Source organism: Lepidochelys olivacea, assembly GCF_965140295.1.
Source record: "Lepidochelys olivacea isolate rLepOli2 genome assembly, chromosome: 2".
Lineage (NCBI taxonomy): Eukaryota > Metazoa > Chordata > Testudines > Cheloniidae > Lepidochelys > Lepidochelys olivacea.
Genome location: NC_140412.1, coordinates 265,515,724 through 265,536,498, shown reverse-complemented (window position 1 = coordinate 265,536,498; position 20,775 = coordinate 265,515,724). Strand labels below are relative to the sequence as shown.

General features: G+C 51.7%; 1 protein-coding gene across 3 annotated transcripts in view; it reads right to left on the bottom strand.

The window, feature by feature from the left end:
- The window catches only part of PTH1R (parathyroid hormone 1 receptor), a 187,435-nt gene that overhangs the window by 80,719 nt on the left and 85,941 nt on the right, over window positions 1-20,775 (bottom strand). For all 3 annotated transcript variants that reach the window (XM_084620002.1, XM_084620004.1, XM_084620003.1), the window contains one exon: window positions 8,435-8,531. In XM_084620002.1, the coding sequence (XP_084476128.1) occupies window positions 8,435-8,531 (97 nt within the window). The remainder of the gene's footprint in view (window positions 1-8,434; window positions 8,532-20,775) is intronic.

Below are 20,775 nucleotides of genomic sequence, written 5' to 3'. Positions count from 1 at the left end.
CCTGACTGAAGGAGGGAGCCCCGCTGAGGAGGAATTGGGTTTATAAAGGCAGGAAGCTGAAGCAGAGAGGGCAGCAGGGCAGTAGGCTGCAGTTACTCCCCGGGAGGAGGGAGTTGTGAGGCTGACAAACCCAGAGATGTGGGGAGAGTCAGAAGGTAAGGAAAGGCTCTGGGAAAAGGCAGCCAGGCTCAGGAGGGTGCAGACCTTGGCTGCTGACTAGAGAGTCCCTGAGCTGGAACCTGGAGTAGGGGATGGACCCGGGTTCCCCTGCCAGCCACTGGGGAGGTGGCACAGGCTGGGCAGGGAATGGGAAGACTGCCTGAGCCCGTTTGTTAGAAGAGACTTTGATACCCCGGAAAGGAGAAACACACAAAGTGACCTGGCTGGAGGGCCAAGTCCTGAAGAAGGAGCAGAAGGCAGCCCCCTGACCTGGAAGGAGCTAATCCCCAGAGCAGCCTGGAGGGGCACCCCTAGCCGTGAGTGGACCCTGTGATACACAGTTACGCCAACCTAACCCCCAGTGTGGATGCAGCGATGTTGACGGAATAACGCTTTCATTGACTCTCACTAGGTTCGTGCGGGGAGGTGGTGTTCCGACACGGAGCGAGACCACCCTTCAGTTGACGCAGGCTGTGTCTACACTAGGGGGCTATGCTGTGCTGGTATAGTCTCTGTAGTGCAGACATAGCCTGATACTTGTTTATACCTGGTTTACCTCTCAGCTGGGCTTCAGGTTTAACGTTTAAACTGACTTACATCTGCCCACAAGGACTCAACTAAATCGATTTAAACCAGCGTAAGTTTCTGGGTAGACAAGGTAGCGCCATCCCACACGAGGAGAATAAGTGCAGCTGTCCTGCACGCTCCCTCCGGGTCCCTCCGAGGCGCTGTGCCTCAGAGACAGAATGCCTTCAGCGGCAGGCTGTCCTTTTGTACCCACCCTCCGGCTGCAGTCATGGCTCATGGAGGACACAAGGCCCTCCGGTAACAAAGCAAACATCACGGAATGTGTCTAATGCACCAAAGCAAACGGAAAGGGCCTGACTGGCTCTTCATAGCAGGGACGCCGAGATCCAGCTGGCAGCGGGTCAGAAGTGGACTCGCACCTTTCTGCCCTCTGCGCTGCTTTTTCCATGGCATTCACCAGCATCGCCTTTGAACCTCTCTTGAGCTTTCCCCTTCTAATCATAGAATCATAGAATCATAGAATATCAGGGTTGGAAGGGACCCCAGAAGGTCATCTAGTCCAACCCCCTGCTCGAAGCAGGACCAATTCCCAGTTAAACCATCCCAGCCAGGGCTTTGTCAAGCCTGACCTTAAAAAGCTCTAAGGAAGGAGATTCTACCACCTCCCTAGGTAACGCATTCCAGTGTTTCACCACCCTCTTAGTGAAAAAGTTTTTCCTAATATCCAATCTAAACCTCCCCCACTGCAACTTGAGACCATTACTCCTCGTTCTGTCATCTGCTACCATTGAGAACAGTTTAGAGCCATCCTCTTTGGAACCCCCTTTCAGGTAGTTGAAAGCAGCTATCAAATCCCCCCTCATTCTTCTCTTCTGCAGGCTAAACAATCCCAGCTCCCTCAGCCTCTCCTCATAAGTCATGTGTTCCAGACCCCTAATCATTTTTGTTGCCCTTCGCTGGACTCTCTCCAATTTATCCACATCCTTCTTGAAGTGTGGGGCCCAAAACTGGACACAGTACTCCAGATGAGGCCTCACCAATGTCGAATAGAGGGGAACGATCACGTCCCTCGATCTGCTCGCTATGCCCCTACTTATACATCCCAAAATGCCATTGGCCTTCTTGGCAACAAGGGCACACTGCTGACTCACATCCAGCTTCTCGTCCACTGTCACCCCTAGGTCCTTTTCCGCAGAACTGCTGCCTAGCCATTCGGTCCCTAGTCTGTAGCTGTGCATTGGGTTCTTCCGTACTAAGTGCAGGACCCTACACTTATCCTTATTGAACCTCATCAGATTCCTTTTGGCCCAATCCTCCAATTTGTCTAGGTCCTTCTGTATCCTATCCCTCCCCTGCAGCGTATCTACCACTCCTCCCAGTTTAGTATCATCCGCAAATTTGCTGAGAGTGCAATCCACACCATCCTCCAGATCATTTATGAAGATATTGAACAAAACCGGTCCCAGGACCGACCCTTGGGGCACTCCACTTGATACCGGCTGCCAACTAGACATGGAGCCATTGATCAATACCCGTTGAACCCGACAATCTAGCCAGCTTTCTACCCACCTTATAGTGCATTCATCCAGCCCATACTTCCTTAACTTGCTGACAAGAATACTGTGGGAGACCGTGTCAAAAGCTTTGCTAAAGTCAAGAAACAATACATCCACTGCTTTCCCTTCATCCACAGAACCAGTAATCTCATCATAAAAGGTGATTAGATTAGTCAGGCATGACCTTCCCTTGGTGAATCCATGCTGGCTGTGTCTGATCACTTTCCTCTCATGCAAGTGCTTCAGGATTGATTCTTTGAGGACCTGCTCCATGATTTTTCCAGGGACTGAGGTGAGGCTGACTGGCCTGTAGTTCCCAGGATCCTCCTTCTTCCCTTTTTTAAAGATTGGCACTACATTAGCCTTTTTCCAGTCATCCGGGACTTCCCCGGTTCGCCACGAGTTTTCAAAGATAATGGCCAATGGCTCTGCTGGGAATCAGGCTGGGAACCTGCTGGCCTGAAAGTCTATGAGTCGATGTTCTTCCCTGAACCTGATTTAAGGCGATGGTGATGTGTGCCTTTCCCTAGAACACTGAATCCTAGTTTCAGGGGCACTCATTAATTTTCCAGGGCCACCGTTCAGGGCTAAGACCACACAAAGGTCCTCCCTGGCACAGAAAGGAAGCCAGACGTGGTAAAGCATGGAAGGGGTTGAGAGAGAGATACGTAGTCACATACCCTATGTCCTTTTGCTGCCGCTAACATACACACATGCTGCCCACCTGCCTTCGCCCACCACAGAGAAGGGATGAGAAACACAAAGCAAGTTCTTCAAGAGGAGCTGCCCTGGAACCTGTTGCTCTTTGGCTTCGTCCTGTGTTGCAAAGCACACTTGCATATGTGCCTAGTTACGCAGGCTGGAGAGGAGACGCTGATGTGGATTTAATGGAGACAAGTCAATAAAACCAGAAAAGGGAAGGAGAAAATGCCAAATGGAACAGACCAAAGAATGAGCGGCTCCAGCTTTTAGAGGATCGTGCTTGCGAAGCCTAGGTCTCAATTCAAGATACTTATCTCTCCCGGGGAAGGGCTAATGAAATCCATGCGTAGACAGAATCACACTTTCCAATCAGAGAGCCAGTTCTCTTCTGTGTGTCTCCATGACGTCTCTGGGACTGAGCTGTGCAAGCTAAGAAAAAACCCGTGCACAGTGTTTGCAGAAGTCCTCCACTTCAAACCTTGCTCTCAGTCATTTCTTTCAGGGCAATTTCTAAGCAGCTGTGCAGACTTCACAGCTCCCTCCAGCTTCTTTTTCCCCCTTGATGATTTCAAGTTAGTGACAAAGGGGAAAAAGCATTAACACTAGGCTACGTCTACACTACAGAGCCTATGCTGGCATATCCCCCTAATGTAGACACAGCATACATTGACAGTTTTCCTGCCCGCATAGGAACACCACCTCTCCAAACAACATCTACACTCTTCTGTTAGCATAGCTGCGTCTACACTGGGGGATTTGCTGCCATAGCTATATTGGTGACGGGGTGTGGTTTTTTCACACCCCCGACTGACATAGCTATACTGGTTTAGGTATTAAGCATAGACCGAGCGCAAGTGTCTGGAAGATAATGGGGCAGATCTCAGAGATGAGACCCAGTCAAAATCTGAGGGCCAAACGACACCCCACCATCACCAAACTACAGGGAACTTGGGCTGCAGATCAGGACTGTGACGCTTGTCTCTGCTTCGGCAATGGCCAGACCAAACCCCATTATCTCAACACCTTCAGACTTCCCAGGGGTTCGTAGCTTCCAGAAGAACTGCGTAGCTCAGGTCCATCTCTCATCAATAGTTACATTTGCCTAAGTGAGCCAAGGAAGGGGCGGGGCAGTGAATTATAGAGCAAGAGCGTGGTGATGTCCGTCGACGTGTTTCCGCCGGGGCAATAGAACTACGCTAATTTACACCAGTGAAGATCTGGCCCATAAAGTAGGCTTGATTAATAGGAGACAGGAGGAATTTTAGACATTTGCAGGACGTTATAATGCAGGGGTCTCAGATCTGTTTGACCAGCTTCAGAATCAGATTGGTTTCTTGAATCTCATGATACTGACAGCCTGAGGTTTCAGTTCACAGGGACGCGTACAAACCTTTTCCTCCACCTGGGCTTGCATCCCTGGAGGTTTACCTTGAATTCCAGGAGAACAGGAAGCATGGTTTTGTGGTTAAGGCACTGGAATGAGACTCAGGTGATGAGAATTCAGTTCTCGGCTCTGCTACCGACTCTTCTGTGTGTCCTGGGGTAGGGCACTGAATCACTCTGTGCCTCAGGTCCCCTTCTGGTAAAGGGGGAGAGCACTGGTGCCCAGACTCGATGTTTTCATCCCAACGTCACAAAACCCGAAATCATTAGGGACTTTCCAAAAAATTAGGCCACTAACTACGTGGGGTGGTGTAAACTCAGAACCCAGAGGAAACAAACAGGCAGCCACATATGGCCAAAGGCAGAATGAAGGTGCCTAGGCCAGATTGTGTTTGATACTCCCTACCCTTAACTCCATCCCATTCCGAGCGATTTAACACTGAAAATCACTGTGGACAATCACTTCCTCCTGGTGCTGTCATGGGCCTCCCTTGATGACAGACAGAGCAAGGAGAGGACAGAGGGAGGCGAAAAGAAAGCAAGAGGAGGAAAGAAGAGCTGCTCAAAAAATGGGATAACATTTTCACAAAACAGCCTCCCTTCTTATTGTCATCAAAATTCAAAGTTTCAGTGAAAAATTCTGTCAATGGTTCAAAACCTGCAAATATTTGACCAGCTCGAGAGGAGAGTTTAGTTATCAGCCCCTTAGGTACGACGGTAACAAACTCTATAGGAAAATCTAGGCAGAGCCAGATATATAGATAGATAGATAGAGGATGTGTGCGGAGATAGATAGATAGATGGGTGTGTATGGAGATAGATAGATAGATAGATTAGATTAGATAGAGGGGGTGTGTATGGAGATAGATAGATAGATTAGATAGAGGGGGTGTGTGGAGATAGATAGATTAGATTAGATAAAGGGTGTGTGTGGAGATAGATAGATAGATGATAGAATGGGACTTAGGCCAGGTCTACACTAAAAGGCTATGTTGACCCAGCTATGTCACACCGGGGTGTGAAAAGTCCACCCCCCATTGCAACATAGTTAAGCCTATCTAACCCCCAGTGTAGAGAGCGCTAGGGCAATGGAGGAATTCTTCCGCTGACCTAGGTACTGCCTCTTGGAGAGGTGGATTAACTACAGCGAAAGGCGCAGGTAACGTCTACCCTGAAGCGCTCCAAAGGCGCAACGGCTGCTCTGCAGCTGTGATGCTGTACTATTTCACATGCAGACAAGCCCCTAGGCTCATTAGCCATTTAGGTGCTTTTGAGCAAACGTCCCACCGTCCCCAGGTGGGAACCCACCCCAGCGATTCCTTTCTCTCCCTCTGCCTGGGGCCCGGATCCAGCAGCCCCTCGTGAAAGTGCTTTCGCACTGACGGTGCACGGATGCTCTTTAGCTGAGCACAAGCCACAGTAAAAGCGGCAAAACGAACTTTATCACCTGCTAAAGGCAAGCAAAGTGAGTCCATTCGAGGACACATTGGAGTCAGCTGTCAGGCCAGGCTGTTGGGAGGGGCAGCTCTTCTCCTGCAGCCAGACCAGAGAGGGGAATGACTCAGTTTCTCCTTGCCTCTTAAAGGGGGACTATATATCAGCCTCTGCAAAGGAGCATTGTCCTCCCAAAGCTATTTTTTGCAAGCAAGACTCAATAGCATCCTTGTTTGCAGCCCTGCTGGGTCACCTATCCCAGAGGCTGCTGCCCACATGCCACCCTCCGACATCACAGTCATTCTGAGGGCGGCAAAGGGGGGACAAACTAGCTGATGAGGGGATGGTTAATCACAAGATCGGGGAGGCCTGGCACAAAGGGATTCGTAGAGAACAAATGGCAGTGCCCCATGTCCAGCATCTCTGTCTCAGCACGACCCCAGTGCGCACACTCTGCCCTACCAACCCCCGCGCCACCAGGCCAGCAGCAAAGCCCATGTCTCCTGTCTCCCAGTTCAGTGCTCTCTCCACTGGATCATGCTGCCTTTCAAACTTATGGGAACCTTTTGACTATCCAAAGACTGGATTATGTCCTTTCTGGATTGACCGGGGTTGTTGCCTTGCACACAAGAGTTTGCCAGAAGCTGGGAATGGGCGACAGGTGATGATGATCACATCATATAATCATAGAATCATAGAATATCAGGGTTGGAAGGGACTTCAGGAGGTCATCTAGTCCAACCCCCTGCTCAAAGCAGGACCAATCCCCAACTAAATCACCCCAGCCAGGGCTTTGTCAAGCCGGGCCTTAAAAACTTCTAAGGAAGGAGATTCCACCACCTCCCTAGGTAACGCGTTCCAGTGCTTCCCCACCCTAAAATAGTTTTTCCTGATGATGACCTGTTCTGTTCATTCCCTCTGGGGCACCTGGCACTGGCCACTGTCAGAAGACAGGATCCCGGGCTAGATGGACCTTTGATCTGACCCAGTAGGGCTGTTCTTATGTTCTTAAGGGCCGTTGATTGAAAAGACAACAGTGCTAAGCACAAATAAGGCTGCAGGTCGGGCCCCCACCCCCAGTTAACCAACCCCTCTGCTTGGCTGCAAGTTTCAGGAGACCTTTGACTAATTAGATTCCAGTGCATCGCTCTGACAAAAAGAACTGCGCACCGCTCATGGTTTGAGCCTCTGGTGAGGTAGCAGGTCACAGACTGAGCACCTCCATCTGGCTGACAAGCACCCTCGCTGCAGGATGTGCACCCTGGGCACCGTTGCTGCAAACTGAACACAGACAACGGGAGTCCCTTACAATAAAGAAGAGAAGGAGCCGACAAACCGGCTGAATGCAAAGGCGGCTGCTTCCGCAAGCAGTGCCTTTCCCTCAGGTTAACAGACCGGAGGCTCCGGCCTTTCATTCCACAGTTCCTGATAGAAAGTGCCTCAACCCATCCATCTGATCAGACCCTCCTCGAGCTTGCAAAGGGAGCTCTCGATTGTCACATCTGTTCTAGATGACTGGAGCGCTTTTCTAGACTGGCAGATGTTTCCCAGGAAAGCTTTCTGTACACTGTAAAGCCTGTCCATTGTAAACTCTTTTTCTAGACTTTGGGAGGGAGAGGCTGTCTTGTTTAGTCCCTCTTAATTGTTATGACTATTACTCATATTACCAGTGCACCAAGGAGCCCTAGTCATGAGCTAGGCACTGTACAAACACAACAAAGACAGTCCCTGCCCCGGAAAGCTGACAATCTAAGACAAGAGGCAACAGGTGGCTGCAGACAGGTGGGAGACGACAAGGGAACAGTGAGACAGGACGGGTCAGCACGGTAGGTCGTGGGCTCTGCACACCAGCAGTCTGGTGGGGGTTAGACAGCGAGTGTTGGGCAATGGGAGGTCCATGCACAGGGCAGTGGTCTCATGGTAGGAGGTTAAAAGTCTGCTGCAATAATCTTAAAATAGCAATTCAATGCATTAAGATTCCACCAAATGCAATGGTCTCCTGAGCACCTGGGTAAAGCAGGTGTGCTGTTTAACGAGGTGTTAATTGGGCAGTGCTGGGGGAGGGGACACAGAACAAGGAGGTACAGAGAATGGGGGTTGGGGATTTTGCTGATGGAAAGGTGGAGGCCTGAAATAAAGAGCGAGCTGGATTTTTATGTCTCTGTGCCACGGGGGGATGCCCAGAAGGCAAGATGTCCGGATGCATCTGCTCCTGAACCACTCCTTGCTCTCAGGTGCTGAAGGCTTTTGCCAGCAAGTGATCTCGGGGCGGTAGGTCTGCAGCACTGCAAGGTGTGTGTGTGTGGGGGGGAGGGGCGTGTCTATTTGTGTGATATGGGAGGGCTAGATCCTCCGAACCCCATGTGTGGTTGGAGCGCGAAGGGGGGCCAGGCAGCTTGTGCAGCGCTAGCTGGGTGGGACGCTGCCTTAGCACACAGCCACCGCTCCAATAATTCACAGCTGTGAACTCCAGGCAGGCCATAGATGTAGTCACTCACATGAGAGTGTTTTCTCCCCGCCCCCTCCTGCCATCTGGCAGCAGTTAGCTGCCTGAAATAGAAAGCGAGTGGAAAAGAGACGCTGATCCAAGCCAGGCCCCTTCTCCGGGGACAGCACACGTGCGACTTGCCTGCGCTCAGCTCCCACGCCCAGCCGCCGCTGCGGACACTCACCGTGCACCTTGACTTTCAGGTGGCGCTCGCACTTGGACTTGGCTTTTACCAGCAGGAAGATCTGCTCCTCTTTGGTGATGACATCGTCAGCATCCACCTGCAGGGAGACAGAGGCACACGGTCCGTCAGCGGCCAGAGACGGAGCAGCGAGCTAGAATAGGCTGCCCCGGGGACTGTCGCTCTGCGCATCCCTGGTGCCCCTCACCACAGCCTCCCAAAGGGATCTGCTCTCAGAGGCCCTGTTACACTCCCCTCACTGCTCTGATTGTGAGTCAGGCCGCTGTGGAGAGGGAAGAGGCTTTTCCCCGCTGTGAGCAAGTGTTCGGAGTCCTGCGTCCTTGCCCCCATCTTCTCCAGCTGGCTGGGCACACAGAGGGAGCAAGCTGCTCCACCAAAAGAGGTGAAGTAATTTACTTCCTCCCCGGAGCAAGACTGCAAGGCCAGAAGGGACCATCAGGATGATGTGGCCTGGCCTCCTGCAATAACGCAGTCCACAGCATTGCACCCCTAACTGTGGTGTGAGCAACAGCGTCTCATTTAGAGAGTCAGCCAGGCCCGTCTGCAAGCCATGGCCAGTCCATCACTTCCCACCTCCCCACCCCCCAAGAGGTGAGCTGGGGAGGAGCCAAGCTGCAATCCCTGCTCTGCTCCGCTAGGCATCCGTCTTTAGTCAGAGCAGCTTGGACAGTTAGGGGGTTTTTGTCTGTGTAGACAGACCTGAGGTAGCTTTGATCTAGCTCGCTCTGGTAACAATAGAGTGGACATTCTAGTAGTGAGCAGAGATGGCCAATGCTGTTAACTAATATTGTGCTGTGCGGGTCAATATCTGTGCGAGGAGCTGAGAGGTAAAGAGCAAAGAACCCCTCTTTAGCTTCACTTACGGAGTCCACCAGGGATCTGCACAGATGAAAGACATGGAATCACAGAAACGTAAAGCTGGAAGGGACTTCGAGAGGGCTTCTACTCTATCTCCCTGCACTGAGGCAGGACGAAGTAAACCTAGACCATCCCTGAGCCATCCTGTGTCCAACCTGTTCTTACAAACGTCCGGTGACAGGGATTCCACAACCTCTTAGGTGGCCCATTCCAGCACCAAGCATCTTAGCTTCCGCAGTGGGCCTCTCCTTCCGCCAGCAATCTAGCACATATGCCAAACCCTGCAGCTTTGTGCCCGCCGGACCGTCCCCAGAGGTTAAGCTGACGTGGTGCGGTTCTGTCCATCTCATTTCATCTCAACCGATGTCGACAGGATCAGCTTGACAAACACTTCTCCCTCCCAGCCCATGGGCTTGTCGGCCGCAGGATTACACGTGCCGGGCTAGATTTCTTTTTCATAGGACATCAGGGTGAATTTGCCTAACTGAGTTTAAATGCTTGCCAGCCAGGGGGAATGGAGTCTTCCTAATACTGGGGCGGGGGGACAAAAGGCCCTGCCCCCTCTGTGGCCCTGCCCCTTCTCTTTCTCCAGAGCCCCCACCAAGCCAGAAGCTGAAGCCAGGCCGGGGAGCTCGGGCCCGCCACCTGCCTGGCAGGGAGGGAGGGCGAGAGCAGTCCCCAGCCCATATCCCCACCCCCGCGGGGCCTCCACCTGCCCGGGGTGGGTGGCCTGGGTGTTAGGGACACGGGCTGGGGACTGCTTTTGCCCCCAGCCCCCTCAGCAGGTGGAGGGTCCGCAGCTCCCCACAGCTGTCTGGGCTCCCTGGGCCACTCATACCCAGGCCGGGCTTCAGCTTCTGGGGGCAGGGCCTTGGGGGGAAGAGGAGGGGCAGGGGGCCGGGCCCATGGCAAAAAATGAGAGAGCCTTGGCCCCCCTGTTCCGACACCCCTGTTGCCAGTCCATTCCTTTTCCCTGAGGATCCTGACCTGCAGCAGCCGTGCAGCGTTCAGAGCTTGAGATTTCCCCAGCAGCAGAAAGGAAGAGGAGGTGGAAGTAACGCAAGTGAGCTTACGGAAGGTCTCAGCTGGTGAAGCGGACGAGGATTCTACGGCCCGAGGATCTGCATTCACCCGCACGTGGCACAGCGTGCAAAGCGGGGAGCTGCCGTTCCATCACATACATCCTATCCAGGGATGGGGAGGGGGTAGTGGGAGGATCAGTGAATTAGAGACAAGTCAGCTAAGGGGGGATTTTCTAGGAGCTGAAGGGGCATCTGTGCGTTTAAGAGGCTGGTCATTGGCTTAGGACTTGAGAGGTCTGGGTTCAAGTCCCTCCCCTGCCACAGACTACCTGCGAGACCTTGGGCAAGTCCCTTAGCCTCTCTGTGCCTCTGTACAATGGGGATAATAACACAGCCCTGCCTCACATGGGAGCTGTGAGTGTAAGTACATTAAAGCTTGTGAGATGCTGAGATCCTGCAGTAACAGGGCCTGTGTAAGTGCCTTGGATAGACTAGGCTGCTTTGAAAATCCCATCTTAAACAGCACGGGGCAGAGGACCCACAGTTGAGCAGTTCTGATCCCATCCAGCAGAGGAACACCAGCCCGTCCACCATGTCTGCTCTACAGTCTATTAGACTCCTATCCCAGCCACCTACGACATCCTGGTTCCTCACCGGTCCCTAGATATAGTTATTCTTACATCATAATTAGAGTCCCCATTGATCCATTCTGAGACGCCATGTGCAACTGTCTCGAGATCTTGCAGAGAGACCACGGAGAGCTACACACACACAGAAAGGGAGGGATTTCTAGGGCAGGACACCAAAGTCTGCAGCACGGAGGGAGGAAGCTAGAGGAAGCTATTAAAAAAAATCCCATTGAGTAATACTTAAATACAGGAACACAGATAAATATAACACCAGGGAACAGCTGAGCTGGGATTCCAGCCTTCCAACCCCTCCCACTCCCCCATGCTTCAAAATACCAATGGAGTTAAAAATATAGAGGGCTCCTGCCCCTTTAAATCCCACAACCTGCCCCCATTCATGCTGTGCTATTCCAACTTCCTCAGGCAGGCCCTGGGCCACATGGCACCTGCCTCAATCAACATCCCATCCAAAATCCAAGAACAAACATTGACAGCCGGCTGCCGGGCTGCCAGCCCCTACCCCCGAAGTCCGGAGGGCTCAGGAAACCGAGCTTGTAAACTTTGCACACGGGAGGCTGGGTTCCTCCTACATGTGCCAGCTGCAAAGCCTGACCCAGCCCAGCCTGCAGCATCCTGGCTACCCAGAGTAGCCCCTTCCCTTTGGGCCCTGTTGCCAGAGTCCCCTTGGGGCAGAGCGGAGCTGTGGTTCGAATCCGGGGAGCAGTCTGCACCCGGCTTCCTACCCCAACGCTCATTTTCATGGGAGCAAAACCAAAGATTTGTCTTCCTGCCATTCAGCCAGGCTCCCTTATCCTCTGCCCGCACGTGCATCCCCCAGAAGCGCTGCCCCCTGCTGGAGACAGCGTGGAAGCCTTCCCGCTTGGGATGAGGGGGGTGAACAAGCCCCATTAGAACTGCAGGGGGCAGGAGAGGTGCGGGACCTGGAGAGGCACAAGCAAGCAGGAGATCAGGATGGGGATGTGTCATGGAATCTTTCAGGGGGGCTGTGTAAATGCAAAGCAAGCCACAGCCCGTGCCCCAAAAGCTTCCAGCCTAAGGCTACGTCTGCACAGCAGCTGGGAAGGGTGATTCCTGGTCCGGACAGACGTACAAGCATTAGCTCAAGCAGAGCTGGCATCTAAAAAGTGCAGGGTCGGGGGGAGCCGCTTGGGCTAGCTGCCTGTATACCTTTGGCCTTGGGTGAGTCCCTTTCCCTGGCTGGGAATTTTTCAGCAAACTGTTTTCCCATGGGATTCATCAAAACCAAAACCGTGCACGGGAAAGGGTCGGTTTGGAGGAATTTCCCAACTTGAAAACGTGAGGGAGGAAGGGGGGGGGGGAAGTTCTGCCATTGTCAAAACACCTCATTTTGACGTCTTCTAAACGAAAAGTCCCCGTTTCCCCGTCTGAAATGACTTTTCGTTCAGAAGTCTGAGCTAAAGATAGAAACAAATCTTTAAAAAAAAATAAATAAAAAATGGTTGAAATAGAAATGAATTGTTTCAAAATGACCAAATGAAACATTTCGCCTGATCCGAACTGAAAAAAAAAAAATTCCGTTTGTTGGCTCCTGAACAGTTTTGAGATTTTGACATTTTTGTCCTGATTAGGGATGGGAAAATCCTTCAAAATCTCAAATATTTTCCCAGGATAGCAAAACCTCGTTGTCTATTCAGACAAGCAGGGAGTGCCTCTTGTTACGTGTTTGTACAGCACAGAGCACCGTGGGGCCCAGATCTCAGTTGTGGTATCAGGCCCTACTGCAATCTAAATAGTAAAGCACGCACAGGCTTTTAGACACATCGGTTTGGAAGCTGAGCGTGAGCCACAGTCTGGCCATACATAATGTATGACACAGAATCTTCCCTTTCAATAGAGCATTTCCATCAGATTCAGGATGATGGAGGATGGTAGGAGAGAATAAACATAAATACATAAATAGATGTTTATCCCATATGCAAGGACGGGAGAAAAGCAGAAAGGTCATGAACTGCCAGGGGCCTCAACATGTAGATCAAATGTACCCCGTGTAGTTCTTTAATTCTACAGTGATGGGACAGACAAGGCAAGCGAGACCAGATTAGAGAGGATAACATCCACAATAAAATCCTTCCTCAAAAGTGGCAGAGGCTATCAAAACAGCCTTAACGTGAATGCAAAGTAAAGGCATCTCTTTCCAGGCAGTTGGCTAGTCTGCATCTAAAGCGTCGTTACCTGGGAAACATAATCACCCTGGGTCAGGTACTGCTCTCAGTTACACCTGGGTAAGCCCAAAGTGACTCCAGCGAAACTGGTGGCATTACACCAGAATCTGGCCCTGTATGTTTGAAATTCTCTGTACCCGTTCCTAGTGTCCCTTTAGCTGATGATTTAAATGGGGTGGGAGACACACAAATCTAATTTGCTTCTCGCTGCTTAAGAGGGTTGCTTATTTATTTATTGTCTTCCCTCTGATTAGTATTATTTGTTGTATTTAGTGTCTTAGAGGCCCCATTCGAGATCAGCATCCCGCTGTGCTGGGCACTGCATGTATCATAGCAAGACACAGTCCTTGCCCAGAAGAACTCACAGTCTAAATAGACAAGACATAAACATGAAACTCTATTATCCCCCTTTCGCAGAAGGGGAACTAAGGTACAGAACAGTTAAGTGACTCGCCCACAGTCACACAGGAAGCCTGCAGCAGAGCTGGGAACTGAATGCAGATTTTCTACATCCCAGCCCCAGTCTTGCCAACCCCAAGCTTTCAAAAATCATGCATCAGGCCCCGCAAAATCATGAGATTGCTTCAAAAATTGAGATTAAAAAAAAAGACATTGGGCATTTATTTGATATGCCTTTGGGGGTTGATCCCATAGGGTGTACCAAGGTCACATTTTTCAGCTTTTCTCCACTACCACAAAAGCTAGAAACATACTTTTTTCCCCAGAATGGCAGCTGAGATTCTCAGGGAATCACGTGACTCCAGAAGCTGGGGCTTTAAAGCAAACACCAACTATTGTGAAACACCTAGTAAAAATACAAGCGTTGACCACACTGCGGTCCAGTGCCTCACCACAAAACCATCCATGCCTTCCATTTGGATCGTGAAACTAAATTGCTGACTTTCTCCTGCTATTTGGTTGTCACTTTCACTTCCTGGTTCTCTCGTACTTGGACAACATGCTTTCAGCATGACAGCAGAAGATGGAAATAAAGAACCAGACCTGTTTTCATTGCAATCCGATCAAATCTATGGCAACATACGTATGCAGTCACCGTGGGTTTAGTGAGACCTCCTTTATGATGAGCATTCCTAAATTCTGGTCCAAAAATATTTGAGAATGGCCCTGCTAATGAGATTAGTAGCCAGTAGGCCAAAATTTTCAAATCGGAGTGCCCCTAAAGTTAGACACCTACATAAAATTAATAGACTATTTAGGTTCATTGACTATAAAGCCAGAAGGAACCATAGTGATCACCTAGTTGGACTTCCCGTATAGCACAGGACATAAGACTTCCCCAAATTAATTCCTGTTTGAACTGGAGCCGATCTTTTCGATCCAATCTTGATTTTCAGAAGTGCTGCGGTTTGGGCCATAAGGATTCTTACTAAAGTCTGCAAAGGGGCCACTGGTCTGGAGCGGCCTCCGTTCTGGCTGCCCAATTTGAGACCCCTGAGGCCTGATTTTCAGAGGGGCTGAGCAATCCCAGCCTCACCTGAGGTCGATGGGAGCTGCAGGGGATCAGCCCGGGCCCCTCCAAGCAACAGGCCCAAGGAGTGTCACTCTTGGCACCCAAACCTGTTGGGCTTTGGGCCACTTTGGGTGCCCCTCCCAAATCCTGCTGGCATGATCTGTGCCTCAGTTCCCCATCTGTAAAACAGGGGGCAGGGTGGGGGGATTCTGGGATGGTTCTTTCGGCCCAGCAAAGACCTACCGCTAGAGAGAGAAGCAATTGTTACCAAAATGCAAACGGCTCGACCAGCCGCAAGCCAGTGCAGTACAGCAGTGCAGGAGGTGCATGGCCTTCTCCCCATCTCTTGGCCGAGGTACATGGGCATTGAGTTTAACTGACGACTAACAGCCAGTCACACACAGGGCATTTCCTGTGGGTAGCACTGAGCCAAACGCAGAGTCACATTCGATCACGAACATGCTGCTGCAACCACAGCTCCATATTGGCCCATGCCAGGACTGAACTGGGCACCTCTAGGGCTAAAAGCAAAAGGCCTTCCAGGTTGAGCTCAGTTTGTGACAAACTCTCATACTCTATGGAGCGGGCACAGATGGGGAGGCCCAACACACAAAGCCGTCAGATACACTGGGACAGCCATATACACGCAGTAGTACCCAGCTCTTTTCATCAGCAGATTTCAACATGCTTTTACAACCCAGGTCAATATCACGATCTTCTTTTTACAACAGGGAAACTGAGGCACAAAGCAGGTCCAAGGTTACCCAACGGGTCAGAGCTAGGCATAGAACCCAAGCTCAGTGGTTTGAGCATTGGCCTGCTAAACCCAGGGTTGTGAGTTCAATCCTTGAGGGGGACAATTAGGGTTCTGGGGAAAAAATTGGGGCTTGGTCCTGCTTTGAACTGGGGGTTGGACTAGATGACCTCCTGAGGTCCCTTCCAATCCTGATATTCTATGATTAAATTCTATGATTAAGTTCCTGAGTCACAAGGTAGTGCACTATCAGCTAGGCCACATTGCCTCCTGCTGCAGTGGCTACATTCATCCGATCACAGATGACCCTCCTTTTCATGCACCTGCATCTAGATCAGGGATGGGCAAACTACGGCCCGGGGGCCGCATCCGGCCCTCCAGACGTTTTAATCCGGCCCTCAAGCGCCTTCTGGAGAGCTGGGTCTGGGGCTTGCCCTGCTCCGTGAGGCTCCTGGAAGCAGTGGCATGTCCCCCCTCTGGTTCCTCTGCATAGGGGCAGTCAGGGGGCTCCACACACTGCCTCCGCCCCAAGCACCACTGCCGCAGCTCCCATTGGCAGGGAACCACGGCCAATAGGAGCTGCAGGGGTGGCACCTGCGGATGGGGCAGCACGCAGAGCTGCCTGGCTGAGCCTCCGTGTAGGAGACGGAGGGAGGACATGCTGCTGCTTCTGGAAGCTGCTGGAGGTAAGAGCCGCCTGGAGCCTGCACCCCTCACCCTCTCCCATGTCCCCACCCCCTGCCCCAGCCCTGATCCCCCTCCCGCCCTCCGAACCCCTCGGTCCCAGCGCAGAGCACCCTCCTGCACCCCCAACCCCGCATCCCCAGCCCCAGCCCAGAGCCTGCACCCCCAGCTGGAACCCTCACCTCCCCCGCAGTTTTGTGAGCGTTCATGGCCCGCCATACAATTTCCATACCCAGATGTGGCCCTCAGGCCAAAAAGTTTGCCCACCCCCGATCTAGATTCTGCTCTTCAGCACTTGCTATTTTTCACCTACAGTTGTGCCTCAGGGCTTCAAAGGAAAGTCGGGGCCGGGGGAGGGAGGGGACATGGATCAGCGTTCACGTCGCACTCCCCATCAGCACCTGGCCCGGGCCGGGGAAGCTAATGATCCAACCAGTGAACCAGATTTGGGGATGAATCCTGGTCACCTGCCACCTGAGGCACGTTGCGCATATGCTAAGAAGAAGAAAGGAAAGACCCCAACCCCCTCGCCTTGTCTAAACCACAGAATTGCACCAACCACAGCCACTTGGTGACCACTATCTGCTGGCACAGCTGCCCCAGTGCAACCCCGGAAGAGCGATGGGCTAACCCCTGATAAGCCATGATTTGCACCAACATATCTTAACCCAGTTCTCGTCAGCCCAAAGCTTCCGATCGCCGGTGGTGGACACACGCTGACTATCCTTAAGAAGCCATCCAGAGATCCAGCCGGGCGGCGGGTGATCTGCAAGGGCGCTAGGCCTTTAGGGATTCGGCTCCTGACAGGTGTAAGTCGCATGGCTGCAAATAGCAGCGCCACCCGCCTACGCAAGGGATGCGCACCAAGTGCAACTGCACGTGGCCTGGATGCAAGTGGAGGTTTGCAGAACCGGGAGCTTGAGTGGTGCTGAGAGCTTTGCAGGAGTCCAGCTCTAGCCCTGTGGAGCTCAGGAGCTTGGCTGCAGTTAAGGCAACCTTAGGGGACAATATGGGCCTCCAGTTCACCAGGTGAGTTTAGGGACTAATGTTTGCACTTCACTCCCCCCGCAAAAACATCCTTCGCCCCCCACCCAAGCGCAGACCCTCCTGCACTCAGGATGAGAGCAAAGCCAAGGATGACTCGCGGTAGTGCGGGAGGGGATGGGACTGGGCAGCTCTCATGGCTCTGAACAGCTTGCAATCAAGATGACATCTGCTGGTAATTTTTTTCCTCCGTCAATGGTTTTTACCTCTTGGCTTCACGTCACCTCCTTTTGCCAAAAAAACGTTGCTTGCAGGGAAGGCTCGAGGAACCGTTTTGGGGTTAGCAAAATGCAGAATGGCACAGCGGGCAGAGGGCTCGGCGGAGGAGGGCTCGGTAGTGATTCTATCCAGACCCTGGAAAATAAAAAGGTTTTCCTTGCCCCCAGAGGAGGCCACAGGGTAATTATGATAATGTTTTCTGGTATTTCCATTTCATTGGCCGATCTCCCAGCCACTAAAGTAAACCCAAAGTCTCAGCGGAGAGGTCATATTCATCCTTGTTTATGGGACTCATTTTCAGAAATAACACTATCCTTTTTGTGAAGCTGCCCTGGCAGTGGGTCAAAAAAAGAGCCAAGAGCAAGTAGATTCCTGGTTAAGGTTTAAAACGTTGCGACGGCTTACTTTACCGATGCAAGGGGCTGTGGGGGACGTGCTGTCTGGACCATGACTAATTGTTTTCCTGGGGCAGAGGGGGAAATTAAACAATTTGTGCTGATAGTTACCAAAAAAAAACCCCCCAGAGGTGGATCCGATAGGAGTGAGAATGTGGCAGGCTAGCCAATGCGGCGGAGCCCAGGGGTGAATCGTGGGTGCAGAAATGTCACCACAGGTCAGGTTCTAAGTGCCTTATCAAAAGCTCACTGAGGCCAACGGCAGCTTTTCCAGTGACTTCAGATCAGGTGCTATCCCCATGCCGGGTCGAAATGCCGCATTCCTGTGTGTTGAATGCAAATCCGGGCCAGTTTCTGCAGTCCCGGAGACCTGGCTGGCTCCAACGAAGCTAGAGGTCGTGAGCTATCCGGTGTGGAGGAGCCTGCTAAGGTCTGCCGCTCGGATGGCAGGGCATGGCGGGAGAGCTCATCAGCAAACCAAGCCCGGTGAGGCCCTTTGGTGCTCTGTATTGGAGCAGCTGGGCGGAGGACGCAATGGAGAAGGAGAATTGGAACATCAGCTCAGGGCTGGTGTCTCTTGCTGGAGCAGACGCTGCCCAGAGCATTGCAGCAGCAGAGATCACCGGCAGTGTATCAGGAGCTCCTACATCCCCAAGGGCTACGGTCAGCGGCGCTGGAGGGGTTCACCGTTCCCAAGCTGCTTTGTGTTTGCGTTTAGATCTGGGGCCAGCAGCGTCAGCTGGTGTAAACCAGCATAACTTCCGTGGTGCTAATTGACCAGGGCAGATTGACACCAGCTGAGGATCTAGGCCCTGCTTGGTAAAGAGGGAACTGGGTGAAGCCCGCGGCATGTGGACCAGGGCTGATTATACCGTCCCTGCACGTCTGCGTCTCCCACTGAAGCCGATGGAAGCGCTCTCCTGGAGCCCTGGTGCGCTGGACTTGTCGTTCGCTGTCTCACGCCCTGTCCACTTTTGCAGGCATGTGTCTGTCCCGTGCAACCTATTCTCTGCATCCGTCAGGATTAAACACGGCCGTATTCTCCAGTGATACAGAGCACGGCAGCTTATGTACCACGGCGGGGACTGAAGGAGGGTGGCTTTGTGTTAAAGGCAGCGGATGACATCTTGGGGACTGGTTCAAAGCCTAGCTCTGCCACAGACATCGTGCAGCTGATTGGCTGGGCCAACTGCATCAACCAGTTCCATCATTGGCTGCAGGTGAGAGGTACCCGCCCCCAACCCGAGCCCATCCAATCAGTAAAGACATGCAGTGACTCCACGTGTTCTACTCTTAACAAATGATTGTAGAAATGAACTTGTATTCACTCAGCAGCAGAACTAGCCAGGAATTCCCCCCCGCCCATGAAACATGTCGGGGGCAGTGCGGGGCAGATGAAGAATTTTGGCTTCAGGGGAAAATGTTTTTCTGTTTTCCAAAAAAACATTTATTAAAAATGGACATTTCCTGCAGAAGTTTCCAGTTTGATGGAAAAGCCATTTTGTCCACCCCCCCCACCCTAAAAATTGAGATGGACATTTTTTGATCACCTCTAACTCAGCAGGTCTGCTTCTGGTGGGTGCTCAATCACAACTGCTGACACGAGTCACGAAGAGGGGTTTGTAACTTGTGTGAGCCCTACAGAGCTAAGGGAGAGGGAACCCGCTGAGTAGCACCTAGAATCCCAACCAAGATCGGGGTCCCATTGGCATAGACATGATCCACACTCATAGTGGGAGACAGAGGCTATGTCTGCACCACAGCTTATGTCGGCATCACTTATGCTGCTCAGGGGGTGTGAATAAATCATAGGGGTGTGAATAAACCACTCGCCTGTGCAACCTAAGTCACACCGACATAAGCATCACTGTGGACAGCGCTCTGTCGGAGAAGAGAAGAGAAGAGAACGTCTCCTGCTGACACAGTTACAGCTGTGCGCGGAGGTGGTTTTATTATGATGACAGGAGAGCTCTCTCCCCTCGGCATAGAGCGTCTTCATAGAGTGGCACTGCTGCAGTGCTGTAGGTGTAGACAAGCCCTGATTCCCTGCATAGAAAAGAGAGCGGTGGTGAAATGTCTTGTCCGAGGTCCCCCAGCAGATCAGCAGTAGAGTCAGAACTAGAGCCCACATCTCCTGACTCGTAGCCCAGTGCTCTAGTCACTGGAGCAGGCCCCTTTTCTTGCTGCCGGTCCACTAAGCTCCAAAGCAAGCCCATTGATGTTTGGGAACAATGGGGGAGCACCCAGGACAAATTTACTCTTGGCAACCTTTATTACTAGGGACCCTGCACTTGAAGGAGATGACCCAGCTTGACTCTCAGCTCCCAGGTTGAAGCTGCAGGGTAGGAGGTTCTTAACATAGCCCTCTTTTTGCTTGTAAACTGAACTCACTGGGCATGTAGAAATATATAAACATGGTGCCATTCATAGATTCAGACTCAGAGCCCAGAAGGGACCACTGTGGTAATACAGTCTGAGCTCCGTCACACAGGCCATAGGACCGCCCTATGTTAATTCCTGCTTCAAGTGCAAGCGTTCTGCTTGACTCAAGCAGATCTGCTAGGAAAACACTCCATCGTGACTTAACAATGTCCAGCGATGGAGAATCCTCTACAATACAACCCTTGATAGGACTTACATAGCAGAGTGCAAATTGCCAGACTGGATCAGACCAGTGGCTCATCCTGTTTTGGAGAGTGACCAGTATCCGATGCTTCATGAGATGCAAATAATAATAAATCTGGGGTCCTTTTTATTTGCCTTGTGGCTTTTGAACCTTTAGAGTTTTTGCCACTTTTTCTTCTGCACAGGTGGGGCTAGAAAGTTACTTTTGGTTTTAAATACAAGCTGAAAATCTCGCTAAATCACCTGACTCCGGAAGCTGGGGCTTCACAAAAAATATATCCCAAGATGTGTGGTAAAATCACAGGAGCTGTCAACACTTGGTGGGAAATTTTAGCTGCTGCGTGGGGTCCACCCCCACCACTCTTTCTTTCTTTCTTTCTTTCTTTCTTTCTTTCTTTCTTTCTTTCTTTCTTTCTTT